The 20,077-nt window shown below is 49.8% G+C and overlaps 2 protein-coding genes across 3 annotated transcripts in view; one reads left to right on the top strand and one right to left on the bottom strand.

The window, feature by feature from the left end:
- LOC308669294 (uncharacterized protein) overlaps positions 1-20,077 on the bottom strand; it is a gene marked incomplete at its 5' end in the record, with an annotated part of 121,967 nt that overhangs the window by 61,033 nt on the left and 40,857 nt on the right. The gene's annotated exons all lie outside the window — the stretch shown is intronic.
- The window catches only part of TP63 (tumor protein p63), a gene marked incomplete at its 3' end in the record, with an annotated part of 142,229 nt that continues 128,316 nt past the window's right edge, over positions 6,165-20,077 (top strand). Inside the window, exons 1-2 of one of the 2 annotated variants that reach the window (XM_081329459.1) lie at positions 6,165-6,293; positions 9,466-9,598. In XM_081329459.1, the coding sequence (XP_081185585.1) occupies positions 6,220-6,293; positions 9,466-9,598 (207 nt within the window). In that variant the 5' untranslated portion in view covers positions 6,165-6,219. The remainder of the gene's footprint in view (positions 6,294-9,465; positions 9,599-20,077) is intronic. The other variant, XM_081329457.1, reaches the window with a different exon arrangement.

Below are 20,077 nucleotides of genomic sequence, written 5' to 3'. Positions count from 1 at the left end.
CTCTCTCCCTATTATCTGTCTGTCTGTCTGTCTGTGTCTGTCTATCTATCTATCTATCTATCTATCTATCTATCTATCTATCTATCTATCTATCTATCTATCATCTATCTATCTATCTATCTATCTATCTATCTATCTATCTATCTATCCATCCATCCCTATCTATCCATCGATCCATATCTGTCTGTATGTCTATCTATCCATCCATCCATCCATCCATCCATCCATCCATCCCTATCTATCCATCCATCCATATCTGTCTGTCTGTCTGTCTATCTATCTATCTATCTATCTATCTATCTATCTATCTATCTATCTATCTATCTATCTATATCTATCTATCTATCTATCTTTCTATCTATCTATCTATCTATCTATCTATCTATCTATCTATCTATATCTATCTATCCATATCTATCTATCTATCTATCTATCTATCTCTATCTATCTATCTATCTATCTATCTATCTATCTATCTATCTATCTATCTATCTATCTCTATCTCTATCTCTCTATCGTATGTATCTGTTTGTCTGTCTCTATCTATCCATCTATATCCATTATATTTATTTTTATCTATCATCTCTCCATCCATCCATCCATCCATCCATCCATCCATGTATATTTATCCATTTACCTATGTACCTAGTTGCCTAGCTACCAAACTGTCCCTCCCTCCCTCCCCCCCCTCTCTCTTTCACGCCACCCATTTCACTCTGAAAAGCAATATCTGTTATGGTCTTTAAAATATCAGATTCCAAAGAAGGGGGAAAAAACCTGGAGCGTTTGGATAAATTTAGAGAATCTATTTCCAGTCCGGTTAACTTCGCAGGGCTGTTGTGAGCGTAGAACAGAAAAGGGGAGGATTTTAGGGTGCTGCTTTGAAATAAATCCTTGGATGGGAGACCACCAGGTGGTAAACCAGACGAGAAAACCCGGGAAAGTGACAAAGGGCGGGCTGAAAGCGTCTGGGCGGGGTCCCTGGAGGCAAAGCGTCGCAGCAGACGCAGATGGGGTCCTCGGCTAAAGCTGGCGGAGGCAGTGGGGAGGGGGTGGGTGGGTGGGAAGAGGGCCAGGGGAATTCCAGGCCAGCCTGGACCCCAGGAACATTCCTCCCCCTTTGCCAGCTGCCGACTGTCTTCCCGGCCCGGCCGGCCACTGTGCAGAAAAGGCAGCAGCCGGGGGAATTCCAGCAGCCAGGCGCTGCCAGGCGCCCGAAGCTGTCAGCAAGAGGTGGAGGGACCCCCACCTTTTTTTCCTTTACCCCAAGGGCTAAACTTACATGGGGAATTGGGGGGGGGGCTCTAGGAAGACCCTTTCCCCCAGGCCTGCCACACCCGGAGCATCCGTAGTGCAAGGAAGCCACCTGGAGCTTGGAAGGAGACTCAGCTGTATCTCCAGCGGTTGGGGGAACTTGACCTGGTGAACCCTCCGCCTGCTGCAAAGCTTCAGGCGGGGTCAGACTGCAGGAAGACCCTCTTCCATCACCCTGCCACACTGCCCTCAATGGGGCAAGGAGGCAATGGGCCTCTGGGAGGGAGCCTGAGCTCCAGCAATGGGGGAAGCCTTACCTGGTGAACTTCTGCCTGCCACAAAATGTCGGGCAGGGGCAGGGGGTGGAGACCCGCCTCAGCTGGTCCAAAGGGGGTGGGGGACCTGTTTGGGGAAGTTTGGAGAGCGGAGCATTTCTTGGGCAATTAAAAGACATAGACACCCCCCCCCAATAAAATGGACCCCAATCCTATTTGTCGGTCAGTAAAAGAGGAGTCACTTCACACACACACACACACACACACACACACACACAAAATAAGCCACCATTTTGCTTCTAAGCATCTTCCTTTGCCGTTTTTTTCAACAAGCTGGGGCAGAAGAGAAGGACCAGGCGGTTAGAGGGAGGGATTCCTCTCCAAAACTCCCTGGCTGCATTCACACAATCCGTTAAACCCGGGTTACGTTAATCCGTCTGTGTACGAGAGTTCGGGCTTGGTATGATCGGAGAGGCGTGGGGTGCTTAAGCCATGCAAAGACTTAACCCGGATTAAACCCAACCAAACTTGCCATTCGCTAGGGTTTTTTTTCTTTCTTTCCAAGCAGCGGGTAAAATATGTTGTGTGAATGCACTCTTAACTCACCCCCCCCCAAAGCGTTGTCTGCGTTACTTTTGCACCAGGAAGAAAAGGCCTGGCTTGAGGAACGAGTGGGGTTTGCTGCCCTATTGTGGGGTCCCTTCACTCTGCTGAACCCCTGCAGAAGCACCAGCCTACTACGCATCCAGCTTGCAGTACCCGCGAGGCCCACTGGGGGCAGCCAAGAAAGGCTGGGAAAAGATCCAGAGGCCCGCTAGGTGGCGCCAGAAAGCACGAACCACTGCACGGAGGGCGCCAGGTTGCAGAAAGCCGCTCTCGGGAGGAAGGCAAGTCCGGGCTTGCAAATCCGGACGCTTCACACGGGCTGCAACCCCGCCGGCGCCCAGCAGAGGGCGGCAGAGAGACGACGCAAAAAAAAAACAAACGCCCTCTGGGTGGCCCTCTTGGGTTGCTGTGCGGAGGCCCCCCCCTTTTTTTTTTTGCATCCCCCAAATGCAAAATTGCAATACTTGAACCCGGTTTTCTTCGACCCGGCTTTGGAACGGCTTCTCCCAGAATTCCTAGCGGGCCCGGCGGAGGATTCTGGGAGTTCCCAGGCGGAAAGTTGCAGGAAGCAGCCCGGCGGAGGCGCCTCCGGTGCAGGTGATTAGCCTAATTAGCATATGCAAAGGAGCCTGAGCCGGGTAAGCTTCGTTTCCCCTTCTGCTCCTCGCAAACTCCGAATCCTGGCTTGCTTCCCCCCCCCCCCGAGATCAGCAGGCCCGGCTTTCGGCCTTGCTTTGGGGATGATGAGAAATCGGGGGGGGGGCAAGAATTCCCGGGTCTTTGCAGGGCGCCGGTTAAATTCGGAGCAAAGGGGTTCGTTTCTGCCCCCTCCCCCAATTCCTTACAAATGGGAAATGATGGTTTCTCCTGGGTACTTGGCCTTGCTGCTGGGGGGAGGGGCTGGAAGAAGAAACGGAGGAGGGGGTTCTGCTCCCCCCTCCCCCGCCGTCCCTTTTCTTTCCTCCTCCCCCCTTCCCTCTTTTCTTCAATTCCCATTTTGGTTCTTCTCTTCCCTCCCTCCCTCCCTTCCCCTTCCCATCTCTTTCCTTCCTCCCCTTCCTCCCCTCCCTTCCCCCTTCTTTTTCTTCCTTCTTCTCCTTCCCCCTTCCTTCCTTCCTTCCTTCCTTTCCCATTCCCATCTCCTTCCTTCCTTCCCCCCTTTCCTTCTCCCCTTTTCCCCTTCCCTTCCCCCTTTTCTTCCTCCTCCTTCCCACTTCCTTCCTTCCTCCCCCTTCCTTCTCCTCCCCTTCTCCCCTTCCCCCTTCTTCCTTCTCCTTTCCTCTTCCTCCTTCCTTCCTTCCCATTCCCATCTCCTTCCTTCCTCCCCTTTCCTTCTCCCCTTCCCCCTTCTTTTCTTCCTTCTCCTTTCCTCTTCCTTCCTTCCTTCCTTCCTTCCTTCTTTCCCATTCCCATCTCCTTCCCTCCTTCCTTCCCCCCTTTCCTTCTCCCCTTTTCCCCTTCCCTTCCCCCTTTTCTTCCTTCTCCTTCCCACTTCCTTCCTTCCTCCCCCTTCCTTCTCCTCCCCTTCTCCCCTTCCCCCTTCTTCCTTCTCCTTTCCTCTTCCTCCTTCCTTCCTTCCCATTCCCATCTCCTTCCTTCCTCCCCTTTCCTTCTCCCCTTCCCCCTTCTTTTCTTCCTTCTCCTTTCCTCTTCCTTCCTTCCTTCCTTCCTTCCTTCTTTCCCATTCCCATCTCCTTCCCTCCTTCCTTCCCCCCTTTCCTTCTCCCCTTTTCCCCTTCCCTTCCCCCTTTTCTTCCTTCTCCTTCCCACTTCCTTCCTTCCTCCCCCTTCCTTCTCCACCTTTTCCCTTCCCTCCCCCCTTCTCTTCTTCCTTCTCCTTCCCCCTCTCTCCCTCCCTCCCTTCTCCTTCCCATTTGCCCTGTCCTGTGTTTGTACAATACCACACACCCAAGTGCTTAACCTGGTTAGTTCAAGGTCTGCGCTCTCCCTTTGCTAGGCCACAGGCCTCGGTGGGTTCGTCTCTTTGGGATTCCGTGTCTTCTGAGCAAAAAACAAACTAGCTCACAAACCAGGTTAGTATCTGGTGTGAATGCAGGCGATTCCAGGGCAAAAAGATAATGGCTTGGACTTTTTGTATAGATTCTCTGGCGTAGAGACTTTTCCACACTTAAAAAAACAAACTACTTTTAAAAAGTTTTGCTTTCAAAGGGCTGAATGTTATTATTAAATATTATATCGGTGTTATATTTCATAGAAAAAGATGCTAAAATTGCATTTCCATTGAATACTGCTGCTTCATTATTTAAATTTCATAATTATCTGTTGCGTCGCATTCACACGGCAGTCTCTCCACCAGATCAGGTCGGAAATAACCAGTTGCAGGTGGATCTTGGTTTGTCCTGTCTTAAACAGAACCTGGTTCGTTTGCTTAGTTTATGGCTAGTTCAGTGACTCCAGGAAATAGCTGATTCTTGTTTTGCTGTTCAGAGTCCCTTAGCCATACAGAGAGGATAAATAATAAATTCAGAAAGCAGATTTTTGTGTTGTGTGAATGAAACTCGTGTGTGATAATAGCGCATTGAGATTCTGGGGCTGAGTCAGAATTTAATTCAATAATTTTACCGTTCCAGATATTTCCCGTTTCACATCCATAGAGCTAGTCCAGTTCATTTACTGACCAATACGATGGACCTGAAAAAAGGGACTTCTGACCGTGTTTCACACTTATGACCGTTGCAGCATCCCCACGATCAAAATTTGGATGCTTGGGGCAGCTGACTCATACTTGTGACGGTTTGCACTGTCCTGGAGTCACGTGAGAAGATCCCGTTTTGCGATCTTCCAGTATGCAAACTCAAATGTGGAAGCCGGATTTGCTGAACGACCGCCTGGCTAACTGAAAAGCTGCCGTGATTCGCTTAATGACTGTGGCAAGGCAAGTTGTAAAGTGGGGCAAAACTCACTTAATGACTGTTTCACTTAGCGGCAGAAATTTTGCGCTCAGTTGTGGCGGTAAGTTGAGGACTTCCTGTGTCACCTTCATCTCCTTTTATGAACACTAGGTAGTCCTTGACTTATGACCGCAAACGGAGCCCAACATTTCTTGCGATGAAGCGAGACGTTTGTTAAGGGAGCTTTGCTCCGTTTTGTGACATTTCTTGCCGCCATTGTTAAGCGAACCACTGAATAGATAATTTAGTCACCTGGTCGTTAAGTGAAGCTGGATTCCCCCGTTGAGATGGGCGGGTCAGAAATTCGCAAAAGGGGATCACGTGACCTCCGGGGGGGGCACCGCAACCGGCGTAACTACATGCCAGTTGCCAAGCATCCAGATTTTGATCACGTGACCCAGGGGGGATGCTGCAAGGATCGTAACGAAGAGACACGGTCGTCAGGAACTTTTTCCCCATGCCGTTTGGTCACTAAATAAACTCTTGTAAGGATGAGCTGTATATAATAATAATAATAAAAATAAAAATAAAAATAATAATAATAATAATAATAATAATAATAATAATAATAATAATAATAATAATAATAATAATAATAATAATACAATAACAACAACAATGTTGAAAGGGACCTTGGAGGTCATCTAGTCCAACCCCCTGCTCAGGCAGGAGACCCTACCTACACCATTTCAGACAGGTAGCTGTCTCTTCTTAAAAGCCTTCTTGGAAGGGAGGGAGGGAGAATAGAACAGAATAACTGCGTTGGAAGGGACCTTGGAGGTCATCTAGTCCAACCCCCTGCTCAGGCAGGAAACCTTATACCAATTCAGGCAAATGGCTGTCCAGTCTCTTCTTAAAAACTTCCAGTGTTGGAGCGTTCACAGCTTCTGGAGGCAAGGAGTTCCACTGGTTAATTGTCCTCACTGTCAGGAAATTCCTCCTTAGTTCCAGGTTGCTTCTCTCCATCCGTTGCTTCTTGTCCTGCCTTCGGGTGCTTTGGAGAATAGCTTGACTCCCTCCTCTTTGGGGCAGCCCCTGAGAAGCTGCCCCTCTCTGCTTGAAAAGACGATAAAACAGCAGGATAAAAGCTTAGAATTTAACGTTCATCCCCTTGCAGGTTCGTGCATCCACCCGGCCATTTTTCGTGGACGGAGAGCTTTTATCATCCCAGCATGTCGCAAGGATCCCAGGCGCGGGAATACGTCCCCCCGGAGGTTTTTGAGCAGCTGTGGGACATCTTGGAGCAGTAAGTGGGACGAGGGGGCGGCGGGGGACCGTCTCCACCCTCCCTCAACAAGCCGTTAAAAAATCCATTTTAATTCAGGACAGGTAGTCCTCGATTTAACGACCACAATCGGGGCTGGAGAGTTCACTGGTTTGATTGAGGGACAGATCGTATGAATGTGCCTGGATTTCTTTTCCCCAGGGTCACTAAGTGAATCACCCTGGTTGTTAAGCGAGGCATCCCGTTACCGTGACGTGCAGCCTGATGGAAGCCGGTTGGGAAGGTGGCAAATGGCAACCACATGACCCACCAGTTGCCAAGTGTCTGATTTTTTAAAAAATCAGGTTACCGTAGGGACGCGGCCATGGTTGTAACTCCGAGGACCGGTCATACGCAACTTTTTTTTCAGTGCCGGCGTAACTTTGAACGGTCGCTAAACGAACTGTTCTGGGCTGCCTTTATAGCTTTCTTTATTTTGGCCTAATTTTGGGACGTCGTCCCCTGGGCACCTAACTGTGGTTCAACCACAGTTAGCAAAATGAATCTGCTACTTAAGCCACTTATCAACGCCTTCTCGGGGGTAGCCCCCAATTTCTGGAAAAATCTCCCCTCCTCTTCCCCCCTCCCCCCTCCCTGTGTGATTTGGTGCGGTTTATGCATCGCTCACGAGGGCTAAACCAGGGTTACAAGGATGTAAGAACTTGAAGATGTAGGCCAGGAGTCTTCAAACTTGGCCCTTTTATGACTTGTGGACTTCAACTTCCACAATTCTGGGAGTTGAAATCCGCCAGTCATGAAGGGGCCATAGTTCCCCCACGCTGGCTGAGGACTTCTGGGAGTTGAAGTCCACAAGTCATGAAGGGGCCATAGTTCCCCCACCCTGGCTGAGGAATTCTGGGAGTTGAAATCCGCCAGTCATGAAAGGGCCACAGTTCCCCCACGCTGGCTGAGGAATTCTGGGGGTTGAAGTCCGCAAGTCATGAAGGGGCCACAGTTCCCCCACGCTGGCTGAGGAATTCTGGGAGTTGAAGTCCGCAAATCATGAAGGGGCCACAGTTCCCCCACGCTGGCTGAGGAATTCTGGGAGTTGAAGTCCACCGGTCGTGAAGGGGCCGTAGTTCCCCCACGCTGGCTGAGAAATTCTGGGAGCTGAAGTCCGCAAGTCATGAAGGGGCCATAGTTCCCCCACGCTGGCTGAGGAATTCTGGGAGTTGAAGTCCGCAAGTTATGAAGGGGCCATAGTTCCGTCAATCTGGCTGAGGAATTCTGGGAGTTGAAGTCTGCCAGTCATGAAGGGGCCATAGTTCCCCTATGCTGCCTCAGGAATTCTGGGAGTTGAAGTCCGCAAGTCATGAAGGGGCCACAGTTCCCCCACGCTGGCTGAGGAATTCTGGGAGTTGAAGTCCGCAAGTCATGAAGGGGCCATAGTTCCCCCACACTGGCTGAGGAATTCTGGGAGTTGAAGTCCGCCAGTGATGAAGGGGCCATAGTTCCCCCAGCTGGCTGAGGAATTCTGGGAGTTGAAGTCTGCCAGTCATGAAGGGGCCATAGTTCCCCCACGCTGGCTGAGGAATTCTGGGAGTTGAAGTCTGCCAGTCATGAAGGGGCCATAGTTCCCCTATGCTGCCTCAGGAATTCTGGGAGTTGAAGTCTGCCAGTCATGAAGGGGCCATAGTTCCCCCATGCTGGCTCAGGAATTCTGGGAGTTGAAGTCCACGAGTCATGAAGGGGCCGTAGTTCCCCCACGCTGGCTGAGGAATTCTGGGAGTTGAAGTCCGCAAGTCATGAAGGGGCCGTAGTTCCCCCACGCTGGCTGAGGAATTCTGGGAGTTGAAGTCCACAAGTCAGGAAGGGGCCAAGTTTGAAGAGCCCTGATGTAGGTAGTCTAGGTAGTTTAGTGACTGGCTTCTGGTATGAAAAAACCAACTTTGCCACCCATCTTCGCAGTTGCGACCTTCACGGGTTGTGTGTGTATAAAGCGAAGGACAAGCGGAACTCGGGATAAGCCCTGTCGTGGATTGACATTTAGTGACTGCTTCACTGAACGACCAAGTTGCCGGTTCCAATGATAGTTGCTAAGTGAGGACTACGGGTATCGTTATTTAACCATTCATTCCCTGCTGGTGAGTGCAAATTAGTGCTTTGCACACCAGATCGTTTGCCCTTCCTGGTACCCGTCCCTCATCCGGACCTGGTGGCTACAAATCCTTCCACATTCAAGTCTCTAGCCCTCAGTATCATCAGTCATCAGCTTTTGCTGTCCGGCTCCTTCCAGCTCCCAGTCTCCTCTTTTGGCCCCATTGAGGTCATCTAGATGGGTCTCAAGTGCAGTTCTGCTTTAGTGTATGAACTTAGGGGGAACACCTGCAGCCCCCCAAAATGCCTGTTTCCTCCCCAATAACAGACAATTCTTCCTGGTCTCAGAAGCTTAAACAGGTATAGTCCTTGACTTACAACAATTCATTTAGTGATCATTCCAAGTTACGACGGCACTGAACAAAAGTGACTTATGACCATTTTTCACACTTAACGACCGTCGCAGCATCCTCATAGGTCACGTGATCAAAATTCAGACGCTTGGCAACTGCCCCGAATTTATGACGGTCGCAGTGTCCCCCGGGGGGGTCACGTGATCCCCCTTTTGTGACCTTCAGACAAGCAAAGTCAACGGGGTGGGGGTGGGGAAGCCAGATTGACTTGACTTAACAGGTTGCCAGCTTAACAACTGCAGTGATTCACTTAACGACCGTGGCAAGAAAGGTTGTAAAACGGGGCAAAGCTAACTTAACAGAGGTCTCGGCCTAAGAACAGAAATGGGGGGCTCCATCGTGGTCTAGCTGTAAAGCTGGCTGCCCGCCAACCTGGGATTGCACCAAGGAGGAACTTGAGACGGGGTCAGCGCGGAGGTCTGCTCGGCGCCTCCTGCGGGCAGTCCTCGGCTTACGACCACAGCCGGATCCAGAGTTAACGGTCACAAACCGTGCTGCTTTTTCACCCCTTGCACGGCGACGCCCAACTTTTAAGACCTTTTTGTGCAGCGCTGGTCATTAAATGGAACAGTCTGGTGGTGAAGTCAATTGGTTGGCGGTAATGGGTGGTTTTTTTCCCCCCGGTAGCCGGTCCGTCGTACCTTGAAAAGGTCGCTAAGTGAGTGGTTGTAAGTGGAGGACCACCTGTCCCGTCTCTCTTCCAGGCCTTTGTGCTCCGTCCAGCCCATTGACCTGAACTTCCTGGAGCAGAGCACGCCGGATGGCCCCACCAACAAAATTGAGATCAGCCTGGACTGCATCCGCATGCAGGACTCGGAGCTGGCCGATCCCATGTGGGTGAGTCGGGGGGGGACAGGGGGCTCCGGAGGGGGGTGGGGGGGAGGCTGCTGGGGGTCAAGGCCATGCGGGGGCCACCGTTCTCAGGAAGAGCTTCCTGGGGTCTGGCGGAGAATCCATAGAAGAGGACCTCGGAGAAGAGGGTCGCGCTCTGTGTGTCTGTGTGTGTGTGTGTGTGTGTCCTTGCTGGTCTTTGATCTTGGTGGGTTTTCTTGGGGGCGTTTCATGGCCCAACTAGCGAATGTGATCAGTGCTAGGAGGGTGTGGGGTTTGTGGAGTACAGGAGGAGCCGAAGGACTGAGGGCTCCGTGGGGATCTCTGATCTTGGTGGTGTTTCGTGCAGACGTTTCATGACCCAGCTAGGCAACATCTTCAGTGCTAGGAGGGAGGGGGACTTGCAGAAAGGAGGAGGAGGAGGAGAAGAGGAAGGAAGGAAGGAAGGAAGGAAAGAGAGAAAGAAAGAAAAAGGAAGGTAGGAAGGAAAGAGTGAGAAAGAAAGAGAAAGAAAAGGAAGGAAGAGAGAAAGAAAGAAAGAAAGAAAGAGAAAGAAAGAAAAGGAAGGAAGGAAGGAAGGAAAGAGAGAGAAAGAAGAAGGAAGGAAAGAGAAAGAAAAAGGAAAGAGAAAGAAAGAAAGAAAGAAAGAAAGAAAGAAAGAAAGAGAAAGAAAAAGAAAGAAAAGGAAGGAAGGAAAGAGAGAAAGGGAAGGAAGGAAAGAGAAAGAAAAAGGAAGGAAGGAAGGAAAGAGAAAGAAAGAGAAAGAAAGAAAAAAGGAAGGAAGGAAGGAAAGAGAAAAAAGGAAGGAAGGAAAGAGAAAGAAAGAAAAGGAAAGAGAAAAAAAGGAAGGAAGGATTGTGGGGTTCTTGGTACTCTCTCAGTTGGGTGGTTTTCTTGCAGATGTTTCATGACCGAACTAGGGAACGTTATAAGGTAATACAATCTTTATTGTCATTTTACTGTGGGCACAACGGCACACAACAAAAATGAAATTTAGTTGCTCTCTCTCAAAGTGAAACACATACATGACACACACCTAAAACATACTACATATAACATATAGTATTATCAATTATCAGGACCAGAAGAGAGAGGGGTTTGTGAGGAGGAGGAGGACGACGACTGTGGGGTCCTTGGTGCTCTCTCAGCTTGATGGTTTCCTTGCAGACATTTCATGACCCAACTAGGCAACATCAGTGCTAAAAGGGAGGGGGACTTGCAGAGAGGAGGAGGAGGAAGAAAGAAAGAAAGAAAGAAAGAAAAAGAAAGAAAGAAAGAGAAAGAAAAGAAAGAAAGAGAAAGAAAGAAAGAAAGAAAGAAAGAAAGAAAGAAAGAAAGAAAGAGAGAGAAAGAAAGAAAAAGAGAGAAAGAAAGAAAAAGAAAGAAAGAAAGAAAGAAGGACTGTGGGGTCCTTGATGCTCTCTGAGCTGGGTGGTTTCCTTGCAGACCTTTCATGACCCATCTGGAGAACATCATCAGTGCTAGAAGGGAGGGGGACTTGCAGAGAGGAGGAGGAGGAAGAAAGAAAGAAAAAGAAAGAAAGAAAGAGAAAGAAAAGAAAGAAAAGAAAGAAAGAGAAAGAAAGAGAAAGAAAGAAAGAAAGAAAGAAAGAAAGAAAGAAAGAAAGAAAGAAAGAAAGAAAGAAAGAAAGAAAGAAGGACTGTGGGGTCTCTGGTGCTCTCTGAGCTGGGTGGTTTCCTTGCAGACCTTTCATGACCCATCTGGAGAACATCATCAGTGCTAGAAGGGAGGGGGACTTGCAGAGAGGAGGAGGAGGAAGAAAGAAAGAAAAAGAAAGAAAGAAAGAGAAAGAAAAGAAAGAAAAGAAAGAAAGAGAAAGAAAGAAAGAAAGAAAGAGAAAGAAAGAAAAAGAAAGAAAGAAAGAAAGAAAGAAAGAAAGAAAGAAAGAAAGAAAGAAAGAAAGAAAGAAAGAAAGAAAGAAAGAAGGACTGTGGGGTCTCTGGTGCTCTCTGAGCTGGGTGGTTTCCTTGCAGACCTTTCATGACCCATCTGGAGAACATCATCAGTGCTAGAAGGGAGGGGGGCTTGTGGAGAGGAGGAGGAGGAAGAGGAGGAGGAAGAGGAGGAGGAGTGGGGGGTCCTTGATGCTCCCTGAGCTCCATTTTCTGCAGACGGTTCATCCCCCAGCGAAGGAGCGCCATCAGGGCTGGGAGGGAGGGGGATCACGGTGCGAATTCCTCCCCAGTTGGGGGATGAACGTCTGCAAGGAAACCAGCGTGGAGCCCACAAGATGGAGAACTGCTTCCTCTCCCACCATTCGGACGGAATCTGGGGCCGCCTTCCAATCTCGCCTGATCTTTTCCGATGAAATGAAACGGATGATTCGGAAAAGCTGCTCTTCCTCGCTCTCTGAAAAGCCGTCAGGGACCCGGGTTCCAAATGCGCGATAAGAGGAATCAAAGGGGGATGAACAGTCGAAGGGTGTGCAGCACTCCAGCCTCTTAAGGGAGGGAGGTGCAGCTCACAAGGCGCGCAGTCCTCGTTTTACGACCACAACAGAGCCCAAGATTTCTGTTGCTAAGCGAGGCGGTTGTTACGACCTTTCTCGCCACGGTCCTTAAGTGAATCGCTGCGGTGGTTAAATTAGTGGCACGGTCGTTAAGTGAATCTGGCTTCCCCATTGAGTTCGCTTGCCGGAAGGTCGCAAAAGGGGGACCACGTGACACCACGACCGTCATAAACATGAAGCAGCTGCCCAGCGTCTGAGTTTCGATCCAGTAACCTTGGGGATGCTGCAACAGTCGTAAGTGTGAAAAACGGCCCTAGGTCACTTTTTCCAAGTGCCGTTGCAACTTGGGTCACTAAACGAGTCATTGTAAATTGAGGACGGCTTACATCGGCAAGTTCTCCATCTTTGTTCTTAAACGAATCACTGAAGTTGTTAAGCCGGTCACACGGTCATTAAATGAATCCGGCTTCCCCGTTGACTTTGTCAGAAGGTCGTAAAGGGGGATTGCGGGACCCCCGGGGGATGCTGCGGCGGTCGTAAGTATGAGTCGGTTACTAGGTGCCAAATTCTGATCCAGGGGATGCTGCAGTGGTCGTTAAGTCGCTTTTTCCAACGCCGGGTAACTTCGGCCACTAAATGAGTCATTGTAAATTGAGGACGGCCTAAATCTGCAAGTTCTCCATCTTTGTTGTTAAGTGAATCACTGCAGTTGTTAAGTCAGTCACACGGTCGTTAAGTGAAACTGGCTTCCCCGTTGACTTTGCTTGTCAGAAGGGGGGACGCTGCGGCCGCCGTAAGTATGAGTCGGTTACCAAGCGGCCCAGTCCTGATCCTGGGGATGCTGCAATGGTTGTTAAGTCGCTTTTTCTAGCGCCGGGGTAACTTTGAAGGGTCACTAAACGAAGCTGGGGGTTCCCCGCATTCTCCCTTTTCTGCTCGTGGGGTGGGTTGTTCGGGGGTGGGTGGCTTCCATCCGTGGAGCATGGGATTCGGACTCCCTGCACCCCACCCCACCTTTCCACTCCTGCTCCGCCCAGGCGTGCGGCATTTGTCGCGCGCCCTCCGTTGTTGTCGCCCCGGCGTGTGTCTCTAATCTGCTGTTGACTCAAGAGAGCTCTCGGCGGGTGTGTTCTTACACAACTCTGCGGGGGCCCCCGCCCGCCCCCCCTCCTTTCATTCATGCGTCTCTGGAGGTGGCCAGAATCGGGGAGGGGGGAGAAAAACTGTGCGCAAAGAGGGGAAAGTTTATTTTTCTGCCTTTTTTGGGGAGTTGTCGAACATGGCTGGACAGGTGTCCGCCAGCGCAGGGGAAGGAGTTGTGTGTTTGCTTTGCTGCGCCTGGGAAGGGAGGGTGGCGCTGCGCATAGCCCCGGGGAAGGCTTTTTGTGTGTGTGTGTTGAATCACAAACCCAGCCAACTTTCCTCCACCGCCTTCCCCCTCTCCGCCCCCCCTCCCCTCCTCGCGCCTAGCCGCAGGGCCAGGCGCCCGGCCAGCACCTGCCTTGCGCTGCAGGGGGAGACCCACACTTTGGGGAAGGGGCCAGGGAGAAAGAGGAGAAAAAAAAGAGGGGAGGGGGGGTCTGCACCTAGCACTTGGGTGCTGCGTTGGGCACCCCAGAGAGGGCGAAAAAGTCACGGGGGCATCCCCAAGCTGGCAGTTAAATCTCCACCTTTTTTAAAAAAATTGTGCTGGGTCTCTCTGGGCTGGGGGGGGGTGACCCAGAGCTTTTGTGTATTGTGTGTGTGTGTGTGTGTGTGTGTGAGTCTGGCCGGTTCCTGGGGTGTCCGTGCAGGGGCTTTGCACCTGTTTGAGGGGGCAGCTTGGATTTAACAGCGACAAAAAGCCTCCTGTCCATGCGTTTCTTGTAGGAGGTCTGCCTGGGCGCAAGAAGGGACTCCTGTTCGGGCACGGGGTTGGACTAGATGACCTACAAGGTCCCTTCCAAGTTGGTTATTCTGTTCCAACGCTGGCATTTTATTATGATGATGGTGGACCGCGTGGTTAGCCAGAAGCTTAGACCGGATTTTTGCAAACTGCTTTGAGTAAGATTCCATAAGATTCAGGAAAGACTAGGACAGCCATCTGGCTTATCTTTATCTTTATCTTTATCTTTATCTTTATCTTTATCTTTATCTTTATCTTTATCTTTATATTATTTATATTATTTATATTTATATTTATATTTATATTTTTACTTATTTATTAAACGGAGAGGCCGCCCTTCTCTTAAAAACAACAATATCTAGCATTAAAATAGGAAAAAAACGGCGGGGAGTCGTTGATTGGGCTCATCCTTTCTCCAGCCTGGTATCCTCCAGCGGCAGGGGACTTCAACGCCCAGAGTTCCCTGCTCTGTGCAGAAGAGGGAATTCTGGGATTTGAAGTCCACGCCTTTGTCAGGACGGTGACTGCAATCTGTTTGGATTCTCTGAGGAATTGCGTCATCCTTTTTAAAATTCTGCTTTTTTTCCCCCCCTACGGATTGCGAATTTTGGGAAGGGTTTCTCAACCTTCAGAGCTTGAAGCCAGTAGCAACTCCCAGAATTCCCCAGCCAGCTTTCCTGGCTGGGGAATTCTGGGAGTTGAAGTCCGCGCCTCTTAAAAGTTTCCAAGGTTGGGAAACACTGAACTAGAGGTCAGTTCCCAGCGCTCCTTAGCTGGCCTTGGGAAGAGTAACCCGTGTTGCATCCGGATGGGAGACCACGAGGTGATCTCGGACCAAAGAATACAGCTTGGAAGACCCCTCTCCCCAAAGACCCCTAGACCCAAAGCGCTTCCACCCTCAGCTTACCTGGTCCTCAACTTACCACCACAGCTGAGCCCAAAATTTAGGTTGCAGAGTTGAGACGTTTGTCACGCGGGTTTTGCCCTGTTTTACGACCTTCTTTCCCACGGTGGTTAAGTGAATCGCTGCGGCCGTTAAGTTAGGAACACGGGTGGTCACGCGAACTCGGCTTCCCCTTTGGCTTTGCTTGTCAGAAGGTGAGCAAAAAGGGGATTGTCACGCGACCCCCTCTCCCTCCCCCGCTCCCCGGGGGACACTGCGACCGTCATAAATACGAGTCGGTCGCCCAAGCGGCCGAATTTGGATCGCCTGGACCAGGGGTCGGCAACCTCGGCTCTTTTATGACTCGTGGACTTCAACTCCCAGAATTCCTGAGCCAGCATAGCTGGCTCAGGAATTCTGGGAGTTGAAGTCCACGAGTCATAAAAGAGCCGAGGTTGCCGACCCCTGGCCTGGACCACAGGTGGTGGTGGTGGTGGGGAAACGCTGCGACGGGCGTAAGTGTAAGAAAGGGTGAGGATTCCCTTTTTTCGGCACCGTCGTGACTGAGCGGTCAGTAAACGAACCGCCGTAAGAGGAGAGGGACGCCGTGCCCGAGTCGAAGGAAGAGGATGGCGGCTGATTGCCTCTCATCTCCTCTTTGGGAAGTTTTAGCAGCCCAGGCTGAAAGGCATCTCCCCCCACCCCCCACCCCAGCATACACCCCCCCCCAAGGACCCAGCCCCTCGGCTGGGCGTCTGGCCCCCTCCCTCCCCCCTTCCCCCCCTCCCTTCCCCGCTCATCTTCCCTGCCACCCCCAGGCGCTCTGCTCCTGGTCCAACCAGTTTGACTAAATGCCTTTTTGGGGATAAGCTGCTAAATCAACTCCCGGTTTGATCAAATAGGTCTCTCTCTCTTTTTTTAAGCCACAAAAGGAAGCGGGCTTGGCAGGGGGAAGCAGGCAGCCAGGAAGGGTGGGGGGTGGGGGTGGGGGAAACACGCTGGCACCCAAGGGGGTTGCGCTCTCCTGGGCTTCTGTGGAGAAGTCTCCAGCCTTGGCTCTCTGGCGCTTCAAACCGAACCCAAGATGAAGGCCGTGGCACCGGCCACGAAGGTGGCACCTCCCGGTGGGCAGGAGCCCGGGTGCCAGCCTAGGCTGGAGGGCACTCGGGCGGCCGAGGCCGGCCTTGGGAAGGGTCTGCCCCATAGCCAGGTGTCCTGCAGGCCCCTTGAGAAGCTGGGGTGTCCTTTGGGGGTGCCTTTCCCCAAAGTGGGAGGGGTGATTAATCAGGGGGTGCGCCATCCGGGGAGGTTTCCAAGAGAAGGCTGGATAGCCATTATTCTAGGAGGGTATAGGGTCTCCTGCTTGGCCTGGGGGCTGGACTAGAAGACCTCCAAGGTCCCTCGCAGCCCTGTGATTCTATGATCTTGGGCAGGGGGCTGGACTAGAAGACCTCCAAGGTCCCTCGCAGCCCTGTGATTCTATGATCTTGGGCAGGGGGCTGGACTAGAAGACCTCCAAGGTCCCTCCCAGCCCTGTGATTCTATGATCTTGGGCAGGGGGCTGGACTAGAAGACCTCCAAGGTCCCTCGCAGCCCTGTGATTCTATGATCTCGGGCAGGGGGCTGGACTAGAAGACCTTCAAGGTCCCTCGCAGCCCTGTGATTCTATGATCTCGGGCAGGGGGCTGGACTAGAAGACCTCCAAGGTCCCTCGCAGCCCTGTGATTCTATGATCTTGGGCAGGGGGCTGGACTAGAAGACCTCCAAGGTCCTTCGCAGCCCTGTGATTCTATGATCTTGGGCAGGGGGCTGGACTAGAAGACCTCCAAGGTCCCTCGCAGCCCTGTGATTCTATGATCTCGGGCAGGGGGCTGGACTAGAAGACCTCCAAGATCCCTCCCAGCCCTGTGATTCTATGATCTCGGGCAGGGGGCTGGACTAGAAGACCTCCAAGGTCCCTCGCAGCCCTGTGATTCTATGATCTTGGGCAGGGGGCTGGACTAGAAGACCTCCAAGGTCCCTCGCAGCCCTGTGATTCTCTGATCTTGGCCTGGGGGCTGGACTAGAACAGTGTTTTTCAACCTTTTTTGGGCAAAGGCACACTTGTTTCATGAAAAAAATCACGAGGCACTCCACCATTAGAAAATGTTAAAAAATTTAACTCTGTGCCTATATTGACTATATATAAAGTAATTCTCTTGAATAGGAATCAAATAAACACAAAGTATTTTATAATTACTTTATTATGAAATAGTAAGTAAACAGAAATATGAAAAATTATAAAATACTTTTTTTAAAAATCTTTCGAATTTTTCAATTTTTCCCACGGCACACCAGGCAACATCTCGCGGCACACTAGTGTGCCGCGGAACAGTGGTTGAAAAACACTGGACTAGAAGACACTGGAAGTTTTTAAGAACAGGCTGGACAGCCCTTTTGTCTGAAATAGTATAGGGTTTCCTGCCTGAGCAGGGGGTTGGACTAGATGACCTCCAAGGTTTGTTTCTTCTTCTTCTTCTTCTTCTTCTTCTTCTTCTTCTTATTATTATTATTATTATTATTATTATTATTATTATTATTATTATTATTATTATCATCATCATCATCATCATCATCATCATCATCATCATCATCTCCTCCAAGGCCTTTTCCAACTGTACGATTCTGTGATTCTAACTCCTGCTGCTTGCCGGGGCGCTCATTCAGACAACTCGGGAGGCAGAGTGAGACAGATCTGTTTTTCTCCCTTCCAGACAGAAATGTGAGTTGTGGCCACCCAGCCACCGGTTTTATTTTTCAGCTGGCCTCCAGGGCGTGCTGGGGATGTCCAGGGGCAAACGCACCCTTAAAAGATAATGCTGGAGACGGTGATGGATAAGCCCGCACAATTTCCTTTTTCCAAAGAGAGGTTTAACGATGTTGGGTTTGGGGTCTGGGGGGTGGCAGGGGAGTTGCTGGACCCCCAAGGACGGTACCCGTGGTGAGCGTGGCGTCTGCAGGGCACCAGTTGCCACAAAGGGGCTGCCTGCTCCCCAGATTTCTGGGTGCCCCAATCACGGGGGGGGGGGGTTCTGAAGAAAATTCTTCTTGTCATTTTTTGTCTTGTGATTTGTTGGCTGGTCTGGCGCCTGGGGAATTCCGGGAGTTGAAATCTACCCATAATGATGATAATAATGATATCATCATCATCATCTTACATTTTAAGGAGGTACCTGGTTGATACCTAGGATGCTGGCAGCAACCCGTGTCAAACATTAGTGCCAGTCTTCAATGTTCAGTTGACTGAGGTTCATCTTTAATGAATAAAAGATGATGATGATGATAGCATACAGTTGATTGATATCGCTGTACCAGGAGATGCCAGAGTCGAAAAAAAAGAACTGGAAAAAATTATGAAATACCACGACCTGGCCATCGAAACTGGGCGATTATTTATTTATTTTATTTTATTTTATTAAATTTATATACCGCCCTTTCCCGAAGGACTCAGGGCGGTTTACAGGGCATTTAAAACAACCAGTACAAAAGTTAAAAACAAATTTAAAAAAGATTATGGATGAAACGCGCAACAGTGATACCCATTGTCATCGGGGCACTAAGAACTATGTCCAAAAACTTTGCAAAATACCTGAAGAAATTGCAGCTTCCTGCAATAGCTCCAGCAAAGCTACAAAAAACTGCGCTACCTGGAACATCTTACATTTTAAGGAGGTACCTGGTTGATACCTAGGATGCTGGCAGCAACCTGTGTGAACCATTAGTGCCAGTCAATTTGAGTGTTCAATTGACTGAGTTTCATGTTTAATGAATAAAAGTTTAATGATGATGATGATGATGATACCTGGTTGATACCTAGGATGCCGGCAGCAACCCATGTCAACCATCAGCACCAGTCAATTTGAGTGTTCAGTTAACAGACTTTCATGTTTAATGAATAAAAGTTTAATAATAATAACAATAGTGATAGAATAGCAGAGTTGGAAGGGACCTTGGAGGTCATCTAGTCCAACCCCCTGCTCAGGCAGGAAACACTATACCATTCAGATAAATGGCTGTCCAGTCTCTTCTTGAACACTTCCAGTGTTGGAGCATTCACAGCTTCTGGAGGCAAGGAGTTCCACTGGTTAATTGTCCTTACTGTTGGGAAGTTTCTCCTTAATTCCAGCTTGCTTCTCTGCTTGATTAGTTTCCATCTGTTGCTTCTTGTCCTGCCTTCAGGGGCTTTGGACAATAGCTTGACTCCCTCTTCTTTGGGGTAGCTCCTGAGAGATTGGAAGACTGCTATCCTGTCTCCCCCCACCCTTCTCTTCATTAAACTAGACAGACCCAATTCCAGCATCCGTTCCCTGTATGTTTTAGCCTCCAGTCCCCCAATCATCTTTGTTGCTCTTCTCTGTACTCTTTCCAGAGTCTCAACATCTTTTTTACATCATGGTGATCAAAACTGGATGCAGTATTCCAAGTGTGGCCTTACCAAGGCCTTGTAAAGTGGTATTAACACCTCAGGTGATTTTGATTCTGTCCCTCTGTTAATGCAGCCTAGCACTGTGTTGGCTTTTGTGGCAGCTGCAGCACAGGGCTGGCTCCTATTTAAGGGATCATCCACTAGGACTCCGAGATTCCTCTCACAGTTGCTACTATTGAGCGAGGTACCCCCTATGCTATACCTGTGCATTTGGTTTTTCTGGGCTAAATGTAGAGCCTTACTTTTTCCACCATTGAATTTCATTTTGTTAGATAGTGCCCAGTGTTCGAGTTTGTCCAGATCCTCCTGTATTTTAAGCCTGTAACTTCTGGAGTATTGGCTATTCCTGCCAGCTTCAACTTGTGGTTAGAATAATAGAATAGAATAGAATAGAATAGAATAGAATAGAATAGAATAGAATAGAATAGAATAGAATAGAATAGAATAGAATAGAATAATTGGAAGGGACCTTGGAGGTCTTCTAGTCCAACCTCCTGCTCAGGGGGGTATATATTGGAAGTGTTATTTACTCGTCTAGGTGCTCATGGATTGAGCTGAAGGTGTTCAAGAAAAGGTTGGACAACCAGGATGCTATAGGGCAGTGATGGCGAACCTTTTAGAGACCGAGTGCCCAAACTGCAACCCAAAACCCACTTATGTATTGTCAGGTGCTGGGTGGGTGTGGCCTATTGGGTGGGCGTGGCCCATTGGGTGGGCGTGGCTGCGGTAGGTAACGGCAGACTGCGTGGGACTAAAAAGTTCAATCAATCAATTCCAACTTT

Source organism: Vipera berus (genome assembly GCF_964194415.1).
Source record: "Vipera berus genome assembly, chromosome: 5".
Taxonomy (NCBI): Eukaryota; Metazoa; Chordata; class Lepidosauria; order Squamata; family Viperidae; genus Vipera; species Vipera berus.
Note: the sequence above shows the minus strand (reverse complement) of the source record. Positions and strands in the feature narration are given on the sequence as shown.